The sequence below is a fragment of the Apium graveolens genome, chromosome 11, assembly GCF_009905375.1.
Source record: "Apium graveolens cultivar Ventura chromosome 11, ASM990537v1, whole genome shotgun sequence".
Taxonomy (NCBI): Eukaryota; Viridiplantae; Streptophyta; class Magnoliopsida; order Apiales; family Apiaceae; genus Apium; species Apium graveolens.
Genome location: NC_133657.1, coordinates 8,341,574 through 8,359,493, shown reverse-complemented (window position 1 = coordinate 8,359,493; position 17,920 = coordinate 8,341,574). Strand labels below are relative to the sequence as shown.

Below are 17,920 nucleotides of genomic sequence, written 5' to 3'. Positions count from 1 at the left end.
GTCCAAAATATCACAACTCGGCAAAATGGTCTTTACTATCACTCAATAACGCTACTAAATCTTGCGTTTATCATTTCTTTTAAAAACCTTTGTTTTCTAAGTGGGCTTTGCAGTTGGGCTTCTCAAACTTTTCCAAGCAACGCATTATGAACATGCTTAAAAGAGGGAGAACCACATTTAAAATCCACGTTTATATGTATAACGCATTTTTATCATGTGTTTTCAGAAATTTTTATTTTTTTTATTTTTTTTTCTCAAAATAAATATTTTTAAATTTAATAGAAACACATGATAAAATTACGTTTTTTTAAAATTAAGTGATATAAAGGGCCTTATTTTAACGCCTATGAGATTTTTGACTTTTTCTCCCCAAATTATGATATAAAGGGACATTACCCTTATTTAACTTAGCCCTTTAATCATTACTAAAATAAATAGTTTGGGCCTCCGCCATTAGTAAATGGAGGGGCTTTTGGTTTGGTTTTTTTGGGGGCAGTGACAAGTGTAGTTACGAAGATTGCGAAATTTCAGGCGTTTTTCAACCAGGAACACTCGAACATTTAACAAATTTAAAACAAAACAGACAGGATGAGCAAAATTTGAATAATCTGAAAAATGTCCAGGGTAAACAATTCAAGTTGGATGAGTAAAAAAGTTACAGGAAAAACAGGAGGGTTTTCTTATGCGCTATCTATAGCCGCTGATCTTGGCTTCTCTGTTTCCCCTTCCAAGGTCCACACTCTTTCTATAATTTTAGGTTTATATTTATCAGGCATATGAACATTATTTTGTATTGTGATATTAGACATTTGCAGTTCCATCTGCATTAGTGATCATATTGTGTTTCGTAAACAATATTGCCAATATCTAACCCGGAATACTATTATTTGCAACTTTTCGATCATTACCTGGTTGGAATGGTTATTTACCTAGATTTTTGTCAGTTGCATATTCATGCATCCAATAGGTCTCAGAATTATAAATTTATCTAGATAAGTGTTTATACCTGACTAGCGTATGGTCTTGATTAATGCAAGGTACTCAAGCTGCTACAGTGTTGATATTGTACTTTTAAATGCGAAGAACTTCAACATAGATTAAATTCAAGTGCATATACTCGAGTCAAGCAATAACTTTACTATTGGGCGTATGACCAACAAAGAATGTTCCTAGCTTATCTAAAGTATCATTGTAATTCTTATTGACTCACTTCCTAGAAATATTCCCTAATACTACATTTTGGGAGGGAGGGCCAAAATACCAGAAATGTATCTGGTAAAAGGTTAAAATGTATTGCATCTCTCACCTGGTCAAATGTATATCTGAGAGTTACATAAGTCCTAATTGCAGATCTTGGTGAATAAGAGGGTCAAAAATTTTAATTATGGTATTTTGGGCCAAGACATTATAGTGGTAAAACTAGAAGGGCCTTTTTCCTTTTCGTATCTCCTATTTACTGTACTTCGATGAACTTTAGGCTTATTTTTTGTATTTTATCTGGATTGTATTATCAAGTATGATTAGTAAAGTGTATGAGTTCCTGCTGATTAAGTCTGTACATTCTGTATTAGGAAGAGGCCCAAAACTTATGCAGTGATGCTGAAAAGGGTGATGATTTGGTTAGAGTTTTAACAGAACTAACCATTGTACAAAGAAAGATTGTAGATTTGCAAGTGGAGCTTCAGGGTCGACAGGTAGCCAATCCTAATACCGAATACGTGTGCAAGTGATAATTTGTGGAGTTTTGTTTTGCTGATTGTTACTGGACTTTTGTGATGATACCTAATACTGGTTACTTGTCATATGTAATGATTTTGTGAACCAAATTATCTTATATACATGTAAATTCTGCAGGAAGATAAGAATGTTGCGCATCTGACACATGTAAGTGAAATGGAGAAAAAGATTGAGAGCTTGAGAAGGATCACTACCATACTTAAGGGCGTTATCCAGAATAAGGTAGTTTTTTGTTTTTTTTTGTCAGTTGTAAGGCATTTGTACACGTTCCTATCTGATTATGGAGAAGATATATTAGATTATGCATTTTAAACATCCTTTATATTGCTAATGAGAATCATATCTAGTGCCTGATTAAATTTATAACAGTACACTCGGAAAATGAATTCTGTCAAGGTTTTTTATCCTCTGATAGCACCAGTTACTACATTGCTAATTCTCAATTTGTGCTAATTGGCATCATTTGCAAGCTACAAATCATCAATAATACTTTTACATAATAATCTTTGATCCGACATTGCAGGGTCGTATCATTGCTCGTCTTCAACAACCATATGCGTTGGATTACATTTCAGTGGAAGCAGAATTTCAGGTTAGACAATTAATGAAACTTTATCATCTAGGGCACGGTGAGTTTCCTATTAGTTATCCATTTCGCAGACAGTGCAGGTCCAATGCTAAAACATGGTTTTAGTTATCTCTATAATTTGGCACCAAATAATGGTTTTTGGTGCTAAAATAGAACTTGTCCTCCAATGTGTTTCTTAAAAAATGGCCATAGCTATTTTTTCAGTTAAGTTAAAACTCATTTACCGATATATACATATATACATTTCTCTCTTCTTTTTTCAATTAGAATATGAAGTGGCAAGGATGGATATGGCCATCTTCGGTTCTAAAAAGAACAAATTATGTACTTCCACAATTTTCCTTTCAATTTTAGCTATAAATTAGACTGACCGTTCTGTAACAGTTTAGCTATGCATTGGACATGCTCTTATGTAATAGATGCATTTTACTTGTGTGGTACAGTTGGCTATATGACAACCTTCTCCTTTGGGATCATTATTAGAAGGATTGAAGGAATAGCTATATTTAAAAATTGCTTCTGCTTCATATCGAAAATAAAATTTCTGGAGCTGGTTTTAGTATTTCCCTCATTTTGTTGCATTCCAAAAATTTTCTATGATCTGAATGTTATAACTTAAATTGATTATCTCCAACCAGAGGTATAAAATTGTAGATCCTGACAAATTATGAATATGGGATCCTACAAATCTAGCGATGTCAGAGGTTGCTGACCTTGTTTTCTAACTCTAATGGAAGTGTAGGCGGGTGACTTTAGTAGATTCTCATGGAAACTAGTCCCATTCCCCTCTTTATGTCATTACCATCCTAGAAAGAAATCAATGATTAAAAAAAGTTTCATGATGTGCCCTTATATTTAATCAAGAATTTTTTTCCGAAAATAAGAAGATTTAGACATCAACATTGTTATTTGTCTACGATAATTAAAAAACCTCTCTTTCTCATTTCAATTACCAAGCCCAGGGCAGAAAATAATCCTCTTATTTTCTCTCAGTTTATCTCTCCCATTTAAGATAAACAAACTGGCAGATTATCTTATCGCTGTGGTCTGTGTATGGATGTAAGATTTTGTGTTCCAAGTTGGGCAGTTTTCAAGTCCAGTACTTGAGTTTTTACACAAGATTTATATTCTGAGCATTCGTATCTTTTCCGGGTATCTGCAGAAACAATTTTACGAACTATTGAAGAAAGCTGCAAGCGATTATGTTAGCTTGACAGCAAGTATAGCTGATTTCCAGTGGATACAGAACTTCAAAGAGCCGCCCTCTGCGTGGGGGGTAAGTTGAATTAAATTATCCTATATATTTTGTAGTCTTGAATAGAAAATACCATGTGCTAGCATGGATAACATAGCTAAGAATATATATATATATATATAGGCCGTGCTTCAATGAGAACTTTTAAAATGAAAACCGTGACAACTGGTAATTTTTTGAAAAATTGAAATTTCGAATTTGGTAAATTGGTGATTTTGTGCAAATCAAAAGTTTTAAATTCTATAAATTCACTAAATTTGACTACGAAAATTACCGGTTCTCACAGTTCTCATTTGAGCAAAAGCCTATATATTATCCCCAGATGTCTCTTTCCCCCTTCAAGTTTACCTACTAAGGTACCGGAGTGAGATACACCGGCAGGTGTATCCCATCCAACGATGGCTAGGGAACAGCTCATATATATATATGTATGGTGTTGTATGTCTAAGTGCTAGAATAGTTAGTACCATGTTATTACTTGTCCTAGAATTAGAGTGGTTAATCTTCTTGTCCTCGAAGAGGTTTTATAACTTGGTCATGTTGGCTAGTAGCCTAGTACTATGAACTGATTGTGCAAGGGTAGCTTAACTTCATTGCAAGAATTTGAGTGATACTTGAGGAGTGAGCACTCAAAATAAGGACACGTAACTATAACAATGACAATCAGAACCATAAAATAAACTTTAATCTTGTAACATTAGAGCAAGTCCAACGTTGGTGATAAAGTGGTTGCTATTACTATAATATAGCACCCAAGCAAAAATAATCAACTCCAATGAGATGGTAAACTTAGATGCAAAATAGTAAAATGCTATAATTGGTGCTAAATATAGTATAGATGTTGCTATATTTGCCACCTAAGCATGCAAGTGACAAAATGAATTAATAAAGTAATAGTGGTAAACTTAGTTGTGTACTTTAAGATTATGTAATTGAATTTAGCAAAAAAAAAAGATTATGTAATTGAAATATAGTTTTATTTGGATATGTTTGGTGTTATTTTGCATCTATACGTTGGACTGTAAGAGCAAGTCCAATGCTAATTGTAAAATTGCTATAGCCATTTCTATAATATGACATCAAAAAGTGTATATTGGTGTTAAAATAGCACTTGCACTCCAATGCTAGTTGTATTTTAGAACCAAGGTATTCCAAATATAACTAACATTTTATCTAACTCTTTCATTTTCATCAAAAATGAACCACCTTGCACTCTATTTCTAGTTAATAAATGATGTGGCAAGTATGGATATAGTCAAATTTGTTTCTAAATATACAACCACGTATCCATTTATGCATTTATCCATCTAAGAATAGCTCTGCATTGAAGTTGATTTTTTTTTATTTTTGTTCCATATTATAGTCATAGGAATAACTTAAGCTATGCATTGGATTTGCTCTAAGTTTTATTTTAGCACCAAAAATCACTTTTTGGTTTTAAATAATGGAAATGACTAGCATGGTGTGTCACTTGAGACACCATTATTTTGATTATTTTTTTGCGCTTATACATGTATATGAATGTTTTATTTGTGTCATCAATTTCTTTACTTTTGTTCCCATAAAATAAATAATTTTCTATTTAGTTGTAGTTGTGACGTTAAGTGGTAAGAGTTTTTAAATTTCTTTTGATAGGATATAAGAGTTTTACTTATTTGAAGTAACATTTTGTTTCAATATGTTTTTTATAATTTAATAAATAATATTTTTTATAAAACTGTTATATCAACTTCAACCGTAATACCTTGACAAACAAAAAAAATTCAACAGGAATACATATACTTACTTCTAATTATTATAACTACCGTATTTGGACTTCACTACGAATATACAAAGGAAAATACGCGTGGAAAAGAAGAGAAATATTTATTTTATTAATAAAAAATAAAATAATGCACAAAACAATATACATTAACATTTACTAATAAATTAATAATTAGTTGTGAGACGCCATCTCTTAGTTTCTGTATCCACCACTGGCTATGGCTATAACTATACGTATTTTAGCACCAGCATTGGATTTGCTAACATGTAGTTGATTAGATATTTGATTTTATTGTTATGAATATACATAAAAATAAATGTATATGCATTGATTTGGCTGAAAACAGTTTTTACTGTGAGAAAAATATTTTCAGCACCGTTTATGAAAGTGCAGAAGAATATAACATAGGAAATGTAGAAAATGTGCAAAGCAAATCACTTCTCATGCTAAAATGTGTTTTTTATAGGGTGCGACCGTGTATATATATATTAAATGAATAGTGGTGTTTACTTGGTTAAGGTTCACATAAAGTATAAACACATAAACACATGTACTGTAAATATTTAAAGTGTAACTTGGTTGCATATATCTTCATGTTTGTGGACTACTTATGTTTCTACAGTCACAAAATGTTATCAATATTGGTAACTTTTTGTATAAGTTGGTTACGGTTATCTTCTTGTTTGTGGACTAATGTTTCTACAGTCACAAAACATTATCAATATCGGTAACTTTTTGTATAAGTTGGTTACAAAGATCATCTTGTTTGTGGACTAATGTTTCTACAGTCACAAAACATTATCAATATTGGTAACCTTTTGTGCAAGAAGCAGTTTATATTAATTGCATTCCATGAATGGAACAGGAGATGCTCCATCCAATCCCAGTTGCTTTGGCATCATGCACCCGATACTTTGAAGCCATATCATCAATGAGAGAATCATTTGCATTTCTTCAAAAACTAAGAGTTGGTCATTCTGCTGCGTCGCTGCATACATCACCAACCACTTCCTCTCAAAGAGAACAAGGGGATTCTGATTTTGTACCATTTCCATGGAAAAACGAATCAATCTTTGAGGATTTATCCCCGGGAAAGCTCCAAAGGCATGATATTGAACACTTTGAGGCAGACGATAATAGTGATAGCAGCAGCTCCTATCAACTTGACATTAGCAGACTGTCATGGGCTTCTTCAGTTAAAAGCAATGATTGGTAAAGGACACTGTGTTTCATATCACATTTGTGTATGATGATGAATATGAGAAGAGTACAAAGAAAACATATGGAACAAATTGTATCATTTGGATCCCCATACCAAGCTAGACATGACTAGAGATCCTCCCTCATTTAAGTCATTGCTACATTTCAAATTTTTCTTTAATTTTTAAGAAATTGTGGAAGTGTTACAGGGTGCACTTGCTCTCATAATCTCAACATATAGACTATTAAGTAGTATAGACTATAGAGAATATAAAAAAAGTACATATAAAGTAAAGCATCCTAGGTATAATTGAAAAGAGGTTGAAGTAAACTAATTTGGTTAAATTATGTTAAATGGATTATTTTTATATCTATTTCTGGATAAATAATTAAATTGCATAAAAAAGTCAATTATCGAATTATCATTGTTTTGAGATATCTATATCATATTATTAAAATCGAAATAATACAAATATTGATTGTTCGGTTTAATGGTGCATACATATATACATGATATGTCAAATGCATATATCTAGTAATACTCTAAATACTTATTATTTTGTTCATACTATGTACATAAACAAAATCAAAAATAGTTATATAGTCTTTATTTCATAATATTAAGTGCCTAATAATTGTAATATTAATAGGAAAATATTATTTTCAAAGTACTATTTTTATTTTCAGAGATAATAATAAGTGAAAGTACAAAACTACCCCAATGCAAAAAACACAAATCTTGAAAAGTCAAGGAGTTTTTTCATAAATATCCAAATTTTACAATTTTTTTACAAAAATACTATCAAATTTTAAATATATTTACAAAAATATGTTTTGTAAATTTAGATCATTTTGCAGTCACTTCTTGAATTTAAAATATATATGCGAAAATATGTTCGGGCAAATTTTGTAACCGCAATATAATTTATAACCGAAAGTACAACATACAATACAATCCGAAATGCAATCTAAAACAGTTGTACAATTCAAAATAAATGCAATCTATTATGCGATATCTTATTTTCGTAAATATTTCCAGAATAAAATAATATTTTTATAAAAAAAATAAAAAATTTGTAAAATCACAAAAAAAATTATAAAAAATTATATTTTTGATAAATTTTTTAAAATTAATACAAAGATAATTTAATATTTTGACACATTTTTTATCTCCGAAATGAAAAATGTGTTGTGCAATGCAAGTAACAATTCCCTATTAATTAAAAAAAAAATACGAAATGCTGTAGGAATTAGGATGTACCCGCTCAATTTGTACCTGATTTCACCATTTCTGGTGATATAGATACAATACATACATACAGACATACGTATCTTCCTCATCCCCGAATCATCATTAACATTTAAACGCCCTCCCAGGCGTATACGTATACGTATGTACATACATGTTAGACACATACAGAACACATGATATATACAAAAGAATAGCTTAGTTATTTCCATTAATTAATTGTGTTAATTGCGTTTGGTGTTTGATTTTAATAAATAAATAAATAAATTTCTCATGAAATTAAACGCCAATTGTTTGTTGATTCTTCTGATTTTCTCCCTTTGCACTTGCAGGTCATTCCTCATTTCTGCTTTATTACGTGCATTTTATTTATTATAATTTGTCTATATATTTTTCATCAATTAATTGTTGTGTTTGTGTGTGTAGAATCTATGAATATAGGGACTAACTATGGACGACGCCAAGGCCTGCCATGATCGGTGTGTTTTTCCTCTTTCCAATCTCCAAATCGGGTAATCATCCCCTATTCTCGTATTCTTCGTCTTTTTTCACGTATTTTAAGGTGCATTTTAGGTTTTCATAATTTATTTTGCCTAGTTTGAGTTTAAATTATTCTAAACCTTATTTATCCCTAAGCCATATGGACCGCTACTAATAAATTGTGTGCTAGGTATGTAAATGACAGTTTACATATTTTAATTGTGTGCTAGGTATGTAAAGGACAGTTTACATATTTTAATAAATTGTGTGCTACATGTTTCGATCAATCAAAGATATTAGATGCATATAAATGAAGCATGCTTAGCATCAAAACTGTTTTACCTAAACTAACATTTGCTTAGTAAAATGAAATATTGCTTTTTATATATGATAAATTTGAAGCGAGGTTTAGATAAAAGAATCTTTTCAAGTTAATAAATCTTGCTTGAACTCTACTCTCTTTAATCATCACACTGCTCTTTTTACAGTTGCCTGCTTAAATTTATCTTACACAGTGGCGGCTTCAACCCTTTGCCTGCTTGACAACACCAATTTTTGTTCTTCGGTGCATCATTATTTACTTTAAGAGTATTATTGAATTTGATATTAGGTCTATTTTATTGATCATTGTAGTCCATTTCAATAAACAAAATAAGTTACTGCTTAACTTTCAAAAAAAAAAATGTTGCCTCTTAAATTTATTCATGAGTTGTATCTATGTCATTGTCAACACTTGATTGTAGAATAATTGGACGTTGATAAATTTTCTGCAAAGAATATCAAGAATTATTTGCAAAATTGGATGTGAATGAATGGATAATTACATTTTGGTAGTATACATGGGGGATAAAGTATTTGCTGGAGTTTGTAATATAATAATGTGGCTTGTTTTGAAGATGTCGTGTTCCACAGAAATCCATTCCTATCTTGTTATAGGGCTGAATCAAGTGTTAGGCATTAAGAATTGGCTTCGTCTCATGTTTCTGAATTTATGACATGAGTAACTTTTTTCGTGTATAAATAGAACCCTTGCTCTACTGGGTTTCTGGATCTACACACACATAAGGTAGTTTTAAAGGTTGAAAAATTCGGCAGTCGTTTGTGTTGATTCAGTCTGTTTCCTCTTAGACAAATAAAAAAAAGTGAAAAAAAAATTATTTTGTAACTTTTATGTTGTGTACGGGGCATGAAACTGAGAACTGTTATCCTTAACCTTGAAGAAGGTAAGTTGAATGACATACTCTGCAAAAAAAATATATCAATCTTTTGGATTAAGTTGATTTTGAAGGCAACTCTATAGAGTTGAAACCCATGCAAATCAGCTTCGATCAATCAGAAAGATAGAGACTTTTATTACAGAGGGACCTGAACTTACTGCATGTTGCGTTTTTTTGTCCGCTTATCTCAAGTGTGCTAAAATGTTCTGCAGGGACTTGCAGTCTTATCTTTCGGACCTCAGCCTTTTCCTGGCTCAGGAAAGTAAGAAGTTCTATATCTTGGTGGACAACCGCCCATGGGTGAAAGACCTAGTCTCACGACCTGCACACCTGTGGCAATTGATGGTCACTAAGGTTTCCAAGACTATATAGTGCTATTACATTACAAATATATCTGATGGAGATGGGGATAATAAATTATAGTACTTTTCCGTGTACTGCCAGTCCAGGTTGTCCCCTTTTGCAAACACAAGGAAGCAGAAGGAGGTTAAGGAGACTGAAGGGTTGTTTGATGTGAAGGGTTCAAAAATAAAATCAAGTAAATCCAGAAAGTTCAAAAGATGGTTCCATGTGATCGATGCTTCAACAATGTCCACGACGAGAGCCTTAGTACCTGTCAAGAATCTGAGGACTTCATTAACTTTCAATAGCAAGTTGCATAGGACCTTGTATGGTTTTATTGTTTTTGAAGTAGCATGGTCTGATGTACGGGGTATCAACTACTTTAATGAACTTCAGGTGATTATATTTATTCAGGAACCAGTTTCTTGTGGTCTATTACTTGCAATGTACCATTAACAGTTGGGTAATCGCCACATGCAGACTGACACATATTTGGCTATTGAGTCCAAGTTCATGAAAAAATGGGAATTTGATAGTATTGCTCAAGCTGTTCGATGCATATCGTCTTGGTTTTCAGGGACTTCGGTTGAGAAGGTTTGCTTGAAAGAGCATCTTTATTCTGCAGTAGGTATTTTCCTGTGTTTGCCTTGTAGGATGTAACTCTTGCTTGTTTACAGTTTCTGCAGTTCAAGATCTTACCTGTAACAAGTAGGTAATTAGGTATATTGATGCTTTGAAAAATTTCATGTGCATTTTCATTTTTTGATACTTCGTTCCTTAGCTACAACTCTCAACCAGCAAATTACTCTAGTGGGACATGTACTTTCACCCTTTGGTTGAGAGGGGGATGTTTGTTGGGCTGAAGTCAATTGGTTACTACGTTCTGAGTTGACATTGATCAACGTGAATACAAATATATTTCTTTTGTGTACTGAATCCATGGCTTCCCAGTACAGCAGTTTATTGGATGGTAGATTTATATGTTCGTGCTTATACATGACTCCGTGCTACTATTTTCACTCTTTTATCAATGTTTTCCATATATTTATGCTGTTGGACATGGCTTTAATGCATAATTTATTCTTTGGGAAATAGTACTTTTCCTTCCATTTTGTATTGTCAATCTTCTGTAAAAGAGGCACTTATCATTGTTACCCACCAAGCTACCACCGAAGTCAAGCCACCTTATATTGTTACCCACCAGGCTACCTCCAAACTCAAATTATGGTGGTGGTGTTCAGAATGATGCCACTTCTTTTTTCTTTCTATTTTTTATCCTCGTTGATATAGTTACGTAATCAGAGTTATTGTACCTCATCAAGGCTTTGTTTTTTGTTTATGAGACTGTTTCTGCCTTCTACAGGAGATGTCTTTTATGATGCTGAAGATTCCTTTTCCGCGACCACATATGTGGACAATGATGAACAAGTCTCTAGTAATTGGCCACCCCTTACTTTGGGTGATGATAAAATTATCTCTAGTAACAGTCCTGTTTCTGTGAATGAAGAAAAAAACATTTCTGTTTATAGCGCGGCTGTAGAAAGTGAACCACTTTCTTGTAGCTGCTTCGGTGCATACTCAGAAACTGCGGAGAACTTATCCGATGTGTTGCCACACTCACCAACATCTCAGAATGGGCCCTACAAAAGGAGAAAACTTATAAAATCTTTTAGCACTGGATATGAGGTTGATATATATTCAGAAGAAACACATAGTGAAACTATTGACTCGCCGGTACAACCCCAGACTCCTTATGCAAGTGATTCTGAAGAAGCTCTCAAAGATACCCAGTACAGGGATGTTTTACTGTTATTCCGGTTTAATGACCGTGATCTCCCATTTAAGCTAAGAGACATAATTACATCCGATTTGCGATTGCTTACCTTATTAGAATGTGGTCTTCCATCTTGGGTCATCTTTCTTCAGTCATATCCAGTGTTTTGCCATTTTTATCGTCCATGGATGTGTCCTCTAGCGAGAACTTTGTATGTACTAATTTCTGTTGTCACTGTTTTGATCGGATTTTATGACTTATATAAAAATGTTCCTGTTCTCAAGGCAGCTCTATCACACTTTTGCGGACCTCTCTTAGATTGGATTGAAACTTGGGAGATGGTATCAAGAATTAAGTACTTGGGAACAATGCTATTTCTGCACAATTCCCAGAAGGCTCTTGAGTGGTTTATGACGACTATGCGAACCATTAGATCATTTTTTCGTGTTCTCACACAGCCAGTGGCAGGTCCTATTGCAGTGTGTTGGCAGCTCATCTTTCCATTTTGGGATACGTTTATGATAATAGCTAGGAATGTAGGCACACTTATTTGGGTTGTGGTGGATTCATTTGCTGACCTACTGGAGATCTTTGCAGAGACTGTATTGTTTCCTTTGTGGTTTACGCTGTCATTCATATGGAAATTTGGTTAGTTAGTATGCACACTGTTACTTTATGATTAAATATGTAAGAGTTTGGCTATTTCGGTACATGAGATCCGTCACTAATAACTTGTATGATGATGCAGCTACATCTTTTTTCTGGATCCTCTGGAATATACTGTACACTCCATTTAGCTTTCTACAAGGAATCTCCAATGTTCTCATCGTTCTATTTATGAATGCATATGAACTGGTTAAAGATATCTGTCTTTTTATGAGTAGCGCTTTCCGGTTTGCTTCAAGTGCCGATGCCACTGTGAGCTCATATGAGGTTTCCATGTGGCGAACTCTGTCAGAAGACCTTTTTTCACAGGTTGTAAACTTTTTTTGATTGTTGTAGTTTATTCATGGCTCGGATAATATGATTTTGTCCTGACCACCAATTTTCTTGATTCTGTTCCTAGGTTTTTCGTGCTGTCCGTAGCATTTTAAATGGTCTTGTTGCATTCTTAATAGCCTGCAACCGGCACCGGCTCAGGTTCAACCCTGTCTTCACTTTGTTTATTAGTAGTAACGGAAATGTGATTATCAGGTCTGCAAGTCAGCAGCTTAGAGGCACTCAGCACACACATGACATGTTGCCAACTCATCATTCTGTTATAACTGATCTTCCAGCTCATTTTGTAAATAGCTAACTAGTTCATAGTTTGTATATATTAGATGAAACACTCAGCTTGTACCTTCCCTTTTCTCAATCAATGAATTAGTTTTTACCTTTCTTCTCTAATAAATTATCTAGTACTAGTATACTTGCTTAAACGTATACAGAGCACGGAGGTTAAGATATATGTAATTGTTCTAATATATGCTTTGTTTTTGTGTCAACTAAATAGACTCTTAACGTAAAAAAAAAACTAAATTCACTCTGAATAAGACTCTTGTATGGTAATTCTTACTGTGAATCGTCATTATTGTGAAAAAGAAAGTAGTCATGAACGATTAGTCTTACTGGTTCTGTATTCAGCATGTAAGTGCTGGTAGAACATCACCTTACATGTCTTCCTATAATGAAAGGTCTTTCTAACATTTTCTTTTGCTCTATTTTATTTGTAGCATTTATAATTATATCATCGAACTATTTCAACGACTATCTCGAACTTCGGTGAGAATACAACGTACTGATCAAGGTCCGAGAATAATACTACGGGAAAGTCCAAAGGCGGCAAGTAAGGTAAAATTACTTGCAGCAGACAAGTGAAAAGTTTTTTTTTTCTGTTTCCACTATTGCTTCATAGAGATATCTCTAGTCCCAGCCTAATCACAAATTTATGATCCACCCTTCCCCTCCTCTTTCTCTTACAGTTAAAGGACAGAGTAGAAAACTCACCCATAATGAAGGACAAGAAGCAAAGATGACGTAGAATTATGGAAAGGCTCTTCGTTAATTTGAGCAATCGTGTCCATATTTACGGATATTAGATGTAAAACGATATACGTGAATCATAAGAAATTGTACGATCACAAGATAACTCTTGCCCAGATCCCCTGTTCCCCTTAGGCTTTCATGTTATCAGATATACTCAGAATGTAACTGTAAAATAGTAGGTGATGGTGTGTAAGATATGAATGATGTAATTGTAGAACAGTATACAAATATAGTTGCCACTTTCGCGATATATTAGAGTTGCTGCATCTGGTATTCTGGTTAAAATAGAAGAAGACTTAGCATGGGAAGCCAATCAACAAGATATGCAGTAGGAAAATGCAGTATAGTGATGAATTGCAATGCTAGTAGTACCGCCCAGGGAATAGTTTCTGTTAACAATGCAGAAACTGTACAACATGTAAATTTTCCCCATGTTTATATCATAACATGAAGATTTTGCCGCGTGTTTATTTGGTTTTAGGAATTAGAAACATAAAATATGAAATATGTTTGAAATGAAAAAAATCTTTGAAATAAATTCTGTTTTCAAATTAAATATTTCATCATTATTAATCGTATTTTTTTCAAGATAGTATAGTAAAACGAAGGAATTGTTTACTTACCTCAGAAGAATTTCGTATGAATAAAATTTTACAAAAAGTTAAATTTTGAAAAATTAATTTTTGAACGAATTATATTCAAAATTTTATAATCCAGGAAAACATTTTTGTGAAAACATATCTCAACCCCAATCATTCAGTTTCTTTAGCATCATAAGTTTGGACGGGAAAATTAAATTAATTCGATTTCTTTTCTTTTTTTTTTTGGAATTTGTTTCAAAATAATTTAAAGACTCGAGGGATTGCAGATTTGCAGGTTAATGAGTTATTTCTTTATTGACTTTGTTTTTGTTGTATAAAGCGAAAAAGCGAGTGACTTTATTGTAATACGGGGAGTAAAGTAGTTCCTACGGGGAAGTCTTCGCCTTAATTTCTTTCCCGAAAAAACACTTTGTTGAATAAAGAAATAGCCTACTTACTTTGTTGTTGTACACACAGTACAAAGTCAAATTAACGTATTCCTCCAGCTCTAATCATCCAAAGTTTCAACAGTGTTTGGCTTATTTTGACTTCAAGTTAAAAATAATTTGTTTGTACAATTAATTGAAAAATGATTTCAAATATAAAATAATTTAAAACCAGAATTTGGGAGGAGATACTTAAAGTGCACTACAATATTTATTATTATTCCTTTACTAATTCATTTGACCAGTACGCTAAGTTGACAATTATAATAATACTAATTTACTAACCCGCGATTCGCAACTGCCTTCCTAAAATAATATTGAAAATATTAAAATTACATTTTTTATGAAATTATTTGCAATTTTAAAAACTCCTTAAAAATTTGTAAAAAATACAATTTTATTCTGAAAATATATGCAAGCATAATATTGCATTTATTTTGAACGGCTCAAGTGATTTATATTGCATAATATTGCATTTATTTTGAATTGCGCAAGTGATTTATGTTGCATTTCGGATTATATTGTATGTTGCATTTTCGGTTACATTGTTTGCAAATATGGTTACAAATTTGCAGAATATTTTTTTGCAAATATTTTTTAAAGTTCAATTTGCAAGATTGTAAAATGATTTCAAAATTACGGAAGTATTTTTGCAAATATTTTTAAAAAGTAAGTAATAGTATTTTTATAAAAAATTATAAAACATGGGTATTTATAAAAAAAATCCCAATAATATTCTATTTTTTTTAATATTTCTTATCTGATCTTGGTCATTCTGAAATTATGAATAATAAATAAATATACTAAATCAAGAAATTTAAAAAATCGTTCTTTCGTTAAACATGTTTATTTTAATGATTCGCTCTCTCATCATTCAACAAATCTGATATCATAAAATATACTCCTTCCGTCCTTTTCATTTGTTTTCGATCCTGACATAGTGTTCGACATGTATTTTAAGATAAATATAAATATAGTTCTATAACCTTTTTAAAATTTTTTTTTTTGAATAAAATAGAATTTTTAAATTTTTGTACAGAAAAATAAAAATTTAAAAAAATTATAAAAATATACTTTCTATTCATATTAAAATGCGTGTCGGATACTCTCTCGGAAACGATAACAAATGAAAAAGACGGGGAGTATTATTTATTAGTCAATAATAAATATAATAAATATTTTATTTAATAAGATAAAAAATTGAGAAAATTACAAAAAAAAAAGATTGAAACGATATGAGAGGTGCCACCTCACCGCGCTCGTTTTCTCCTTTACATAAGTATAATATAACGATATAATGATATAATAATTTTAAAAAATATCGAGAAAACATATTTATATATAATTGTCTCTATAATATTTCACTGGCTAAAAGTTAAAAGAAAATTTTTAGCAAAACATAACATAGTAAGTTGATTAGAGGATAAGGATGAGAATTAGTATTAAAAAAATGAATTTTATGATAATATCAATATGCTAAGTTGATTTTAAGAGAAAAGCACATGCTACAAATTTTTGACGAAGAAACCTACTTGATTTAGAAGATTGAAGAAACCTATTTGGTAGGAGAATTCTATTCACTTTGGAAGATCGGAGATTCCTAGTTGCTTTGTCAAATATAATAATTCTATTCAATTTAGAAGACTTACCAAGGGCAAGTCTGAATACGATCGGGAGAAGAACGCTCTAAGAAGAAAGCGTTATCACTGGGAGCTATTTATCGTCCTTAAGGCAATTTCTCAAAGCGCGAATGAGCCCTCGAAAGAAAATTCAACTTAGCAGCTTTAAGATCCGAAAGAAGTAAGAACGATTTTCTCGTGTGAAGACTCACTTGGGAAAGCGTTTGGTTGACGAAGATCCGAGGATGCTGATGTCCAAGAACACGGAAGAAGACCTTGTCATAGTAGACGCTCCCTCTACAAAGGATGTACACTCTAAATATGAAATCACAACAAGATCAAAAAGTTCCAAGTGTGAAGAAAAAGGATGACAATGTCAGAATGTTGATCATGAAGATGTTCGAAATAGACAAAGAAGTCAAGAAGGCCCAAATCAGCCGCTCCCGTAATCAGGTAAGGCGCTGGGAGCGCCATGGAGTGGCGAAGTAAGTAAGAGATGACGCTTTTGTACTAAAAACCGGCATCAGAGCGATGAATATCCATCGAGTGTCCATCAACAACGAAAGTTTCATCAACATCCTCTACCATAAAGTATACAAGAAGAATGATGCTTTTCCGAGGGGGTCCACGCCCCCGAGGGCGCGTCCCCTAGCATGGTACTCCCTAGGGCACGCCCTGGAGCTTGCTAGAGAAAGTGAGGAGATTTTTTATGAAGACCACTTCATCCGTACTCTAAATCTTCTCAAGGGAATAAACTAGTATGACAAAAAAATGGAAGAATCAACTCAAGAGCCCGAGGGCGAGAAGCTGAAGTGTGAATTTAATACCAGTTTGGGTATGTCGTTCAGATTCTACGAGGCTAGCTCCATGAATAATAAATAGATATTCTTAAACGAAGGCGTGGTATCGGCCCCTTACTCGCTTATTTATAGTTGATTATGGTAGGGCTTAGCCTAACTAGTAGACTAGCAGCAACAAATTCCTCCTAACCTAGGGAACAGTGCATGTGCTAGAGCATGCTATCCTAAAGTGCATTGCGCATCATTGATGAAATTTTGAAATTTTCTATTTCAAGACATGAAGATCAATCTTCGTCATTACGTTCATTCCAAGACTTGAAATACAAATGATAAGTCGCATGAAAGTGGAAGAAGTTTCCGAACACGCAAAGAATAAGAACATCCTTCAAGCAAGTAAGAAGACAAAAACTCCCTAAAGGGTCCTACAACCCCTAGGGCGCACCCATGGGGTGCTTCTTCAAAAGAAAGAAATTTTGAAGATTATAATTTCATTTGTTTCTTTTGTCTTAGTCTTCAAAGGATTGAAAATATTCAAAAAAATAACTTTGGAGCAAGGAAGAAGAAGTGAAGACTCCCGAAGGAGTCTTAGGGTGCCCCCCGAGGGGGTTCTCCTCCCAAGGGAAAGATTTTCTGAAAAATTACTTTACTTACAAGTTCAGTTGCGAATATGTTTTTAATCTTTAAAAGATTATAAAAGTCAAGAAATGAGTGTCCAAACATGCAAGGAAACACGAAGACTTCCAGACGAGCCTTACACCCATTAGGGCACGCCCAAGGGGGGTGCTCTCCCAATATGAAGATTTTTCCGTCATATAATTTTGGACACGAGTTTACTTGT

At 32.9% G+C, this 17,920-nt stretch overlaps 2 protein-coding genes across 2 annotated transcripts; both read left to right on the top strand.

Moving 5' to 3' along the window:
* Positions 1–475: 475 nt before the first annotated feature.
* LOC141698164 (AUGMIN subunit 2-like) lies at positions 476–6,754 on the top strand. Its single transcript, XM_074502793.1, has 6 exons — positions 476–732; positions 1,572–1,694; positions 1,855–1,959; positions 2,261–2,329; positions 3,489–3,602; positions 6,212–6,754. Exons 1-6 carry the CDS (start codon positions 616–618, stop codon positions 6,560–6,562), a joined length of 879 nt encoding a protein of 292 aa, XP_074358894.1. The 5' UTR covers positions 476–615; the 3' UTR covers positions 6,563–6,754.
* A 1,080-nt stretch (positions 6,755–7,834) lies between these two features.
* LOC141696680 (uncharacterized) lies at positions 7,835–14,100 on the top strand. The gene is made up of 10 exons (XM_074500793.1): positions 7,835–8,127; positions 8,222–8,307; positions 9,705–9,846; positions 9,937–10,230; positions 10,315–10,462; positions 11,198–12,256; positions 12,357–12,583; positions 12,675–12,748; positions 13,324–13,441; positions 13,573–14,100. The coding sequence occupies exons 2-10, from the start codon at positions 8,246–8,248 to the stop codon at positions 13,624–13,626; spliced, it is 2,178 nt and encodes a 725-aa protein (XP_074356894.1). The 5' UTR covers positions 7,835–8,127; positions 8,222–8,245; the 3' UTR covers positions 13,627–14,100.
* Positions 14,101–17,920: the final 3,820 nt, after the last annotated feature.

What these genes read in the sequence shown, in the direction of transcription:
- LOC141698164 (XM_074502793.1), top strand. Translation starts at nt 616, where the DNA reads ATGTCCAGGGTAAACAATTCAAGTTGGATGAGTAAAAAAGTTACAGGA. An exon ending in TCTCTGTTTCCCCTTCCAAG is followed by an intron (nt 733 to 1,571) that starts GTCCACACTCTT and finishes ATTCTGTATTAG; the next exon opens with GAAGAGGCCCAAAACTTATG. An exon ending in CAGTGGAAGCAGAATTTCAG is followed by an intron (nt 2,330 to 3,488) that starts GTTAGACAATTA and finishes GGGTATCTGCAG; the next exon opens with AAACAATTTTACGAACTATT.
- LOC141696680 (XM_074500793.1), top strand. Translation starts at nt 8,246, where the DNA reads ATGGACGACGCCAAGGCCTGCCATGATCGGTGTGTTTTTCCTCTTTCC. An exon ending in CTTTCCAATCTCCAAATCGG is followed by an intron (nt 8,308 to 9,704) that starts GTAATCATCCCC and finishes AATGTTCTGCAG; the next exon opens with GGACTTGCAGTCTTATCTTT. An exon ending in GTCATTCATATGGAAATTTG is followed by an intron (nt 12,257 to 12,356) that starts GTTAGTTAGTAT and finishes ATGATGATGCAG; the next exon opens with CTACATCTTTTTTCTGGATC.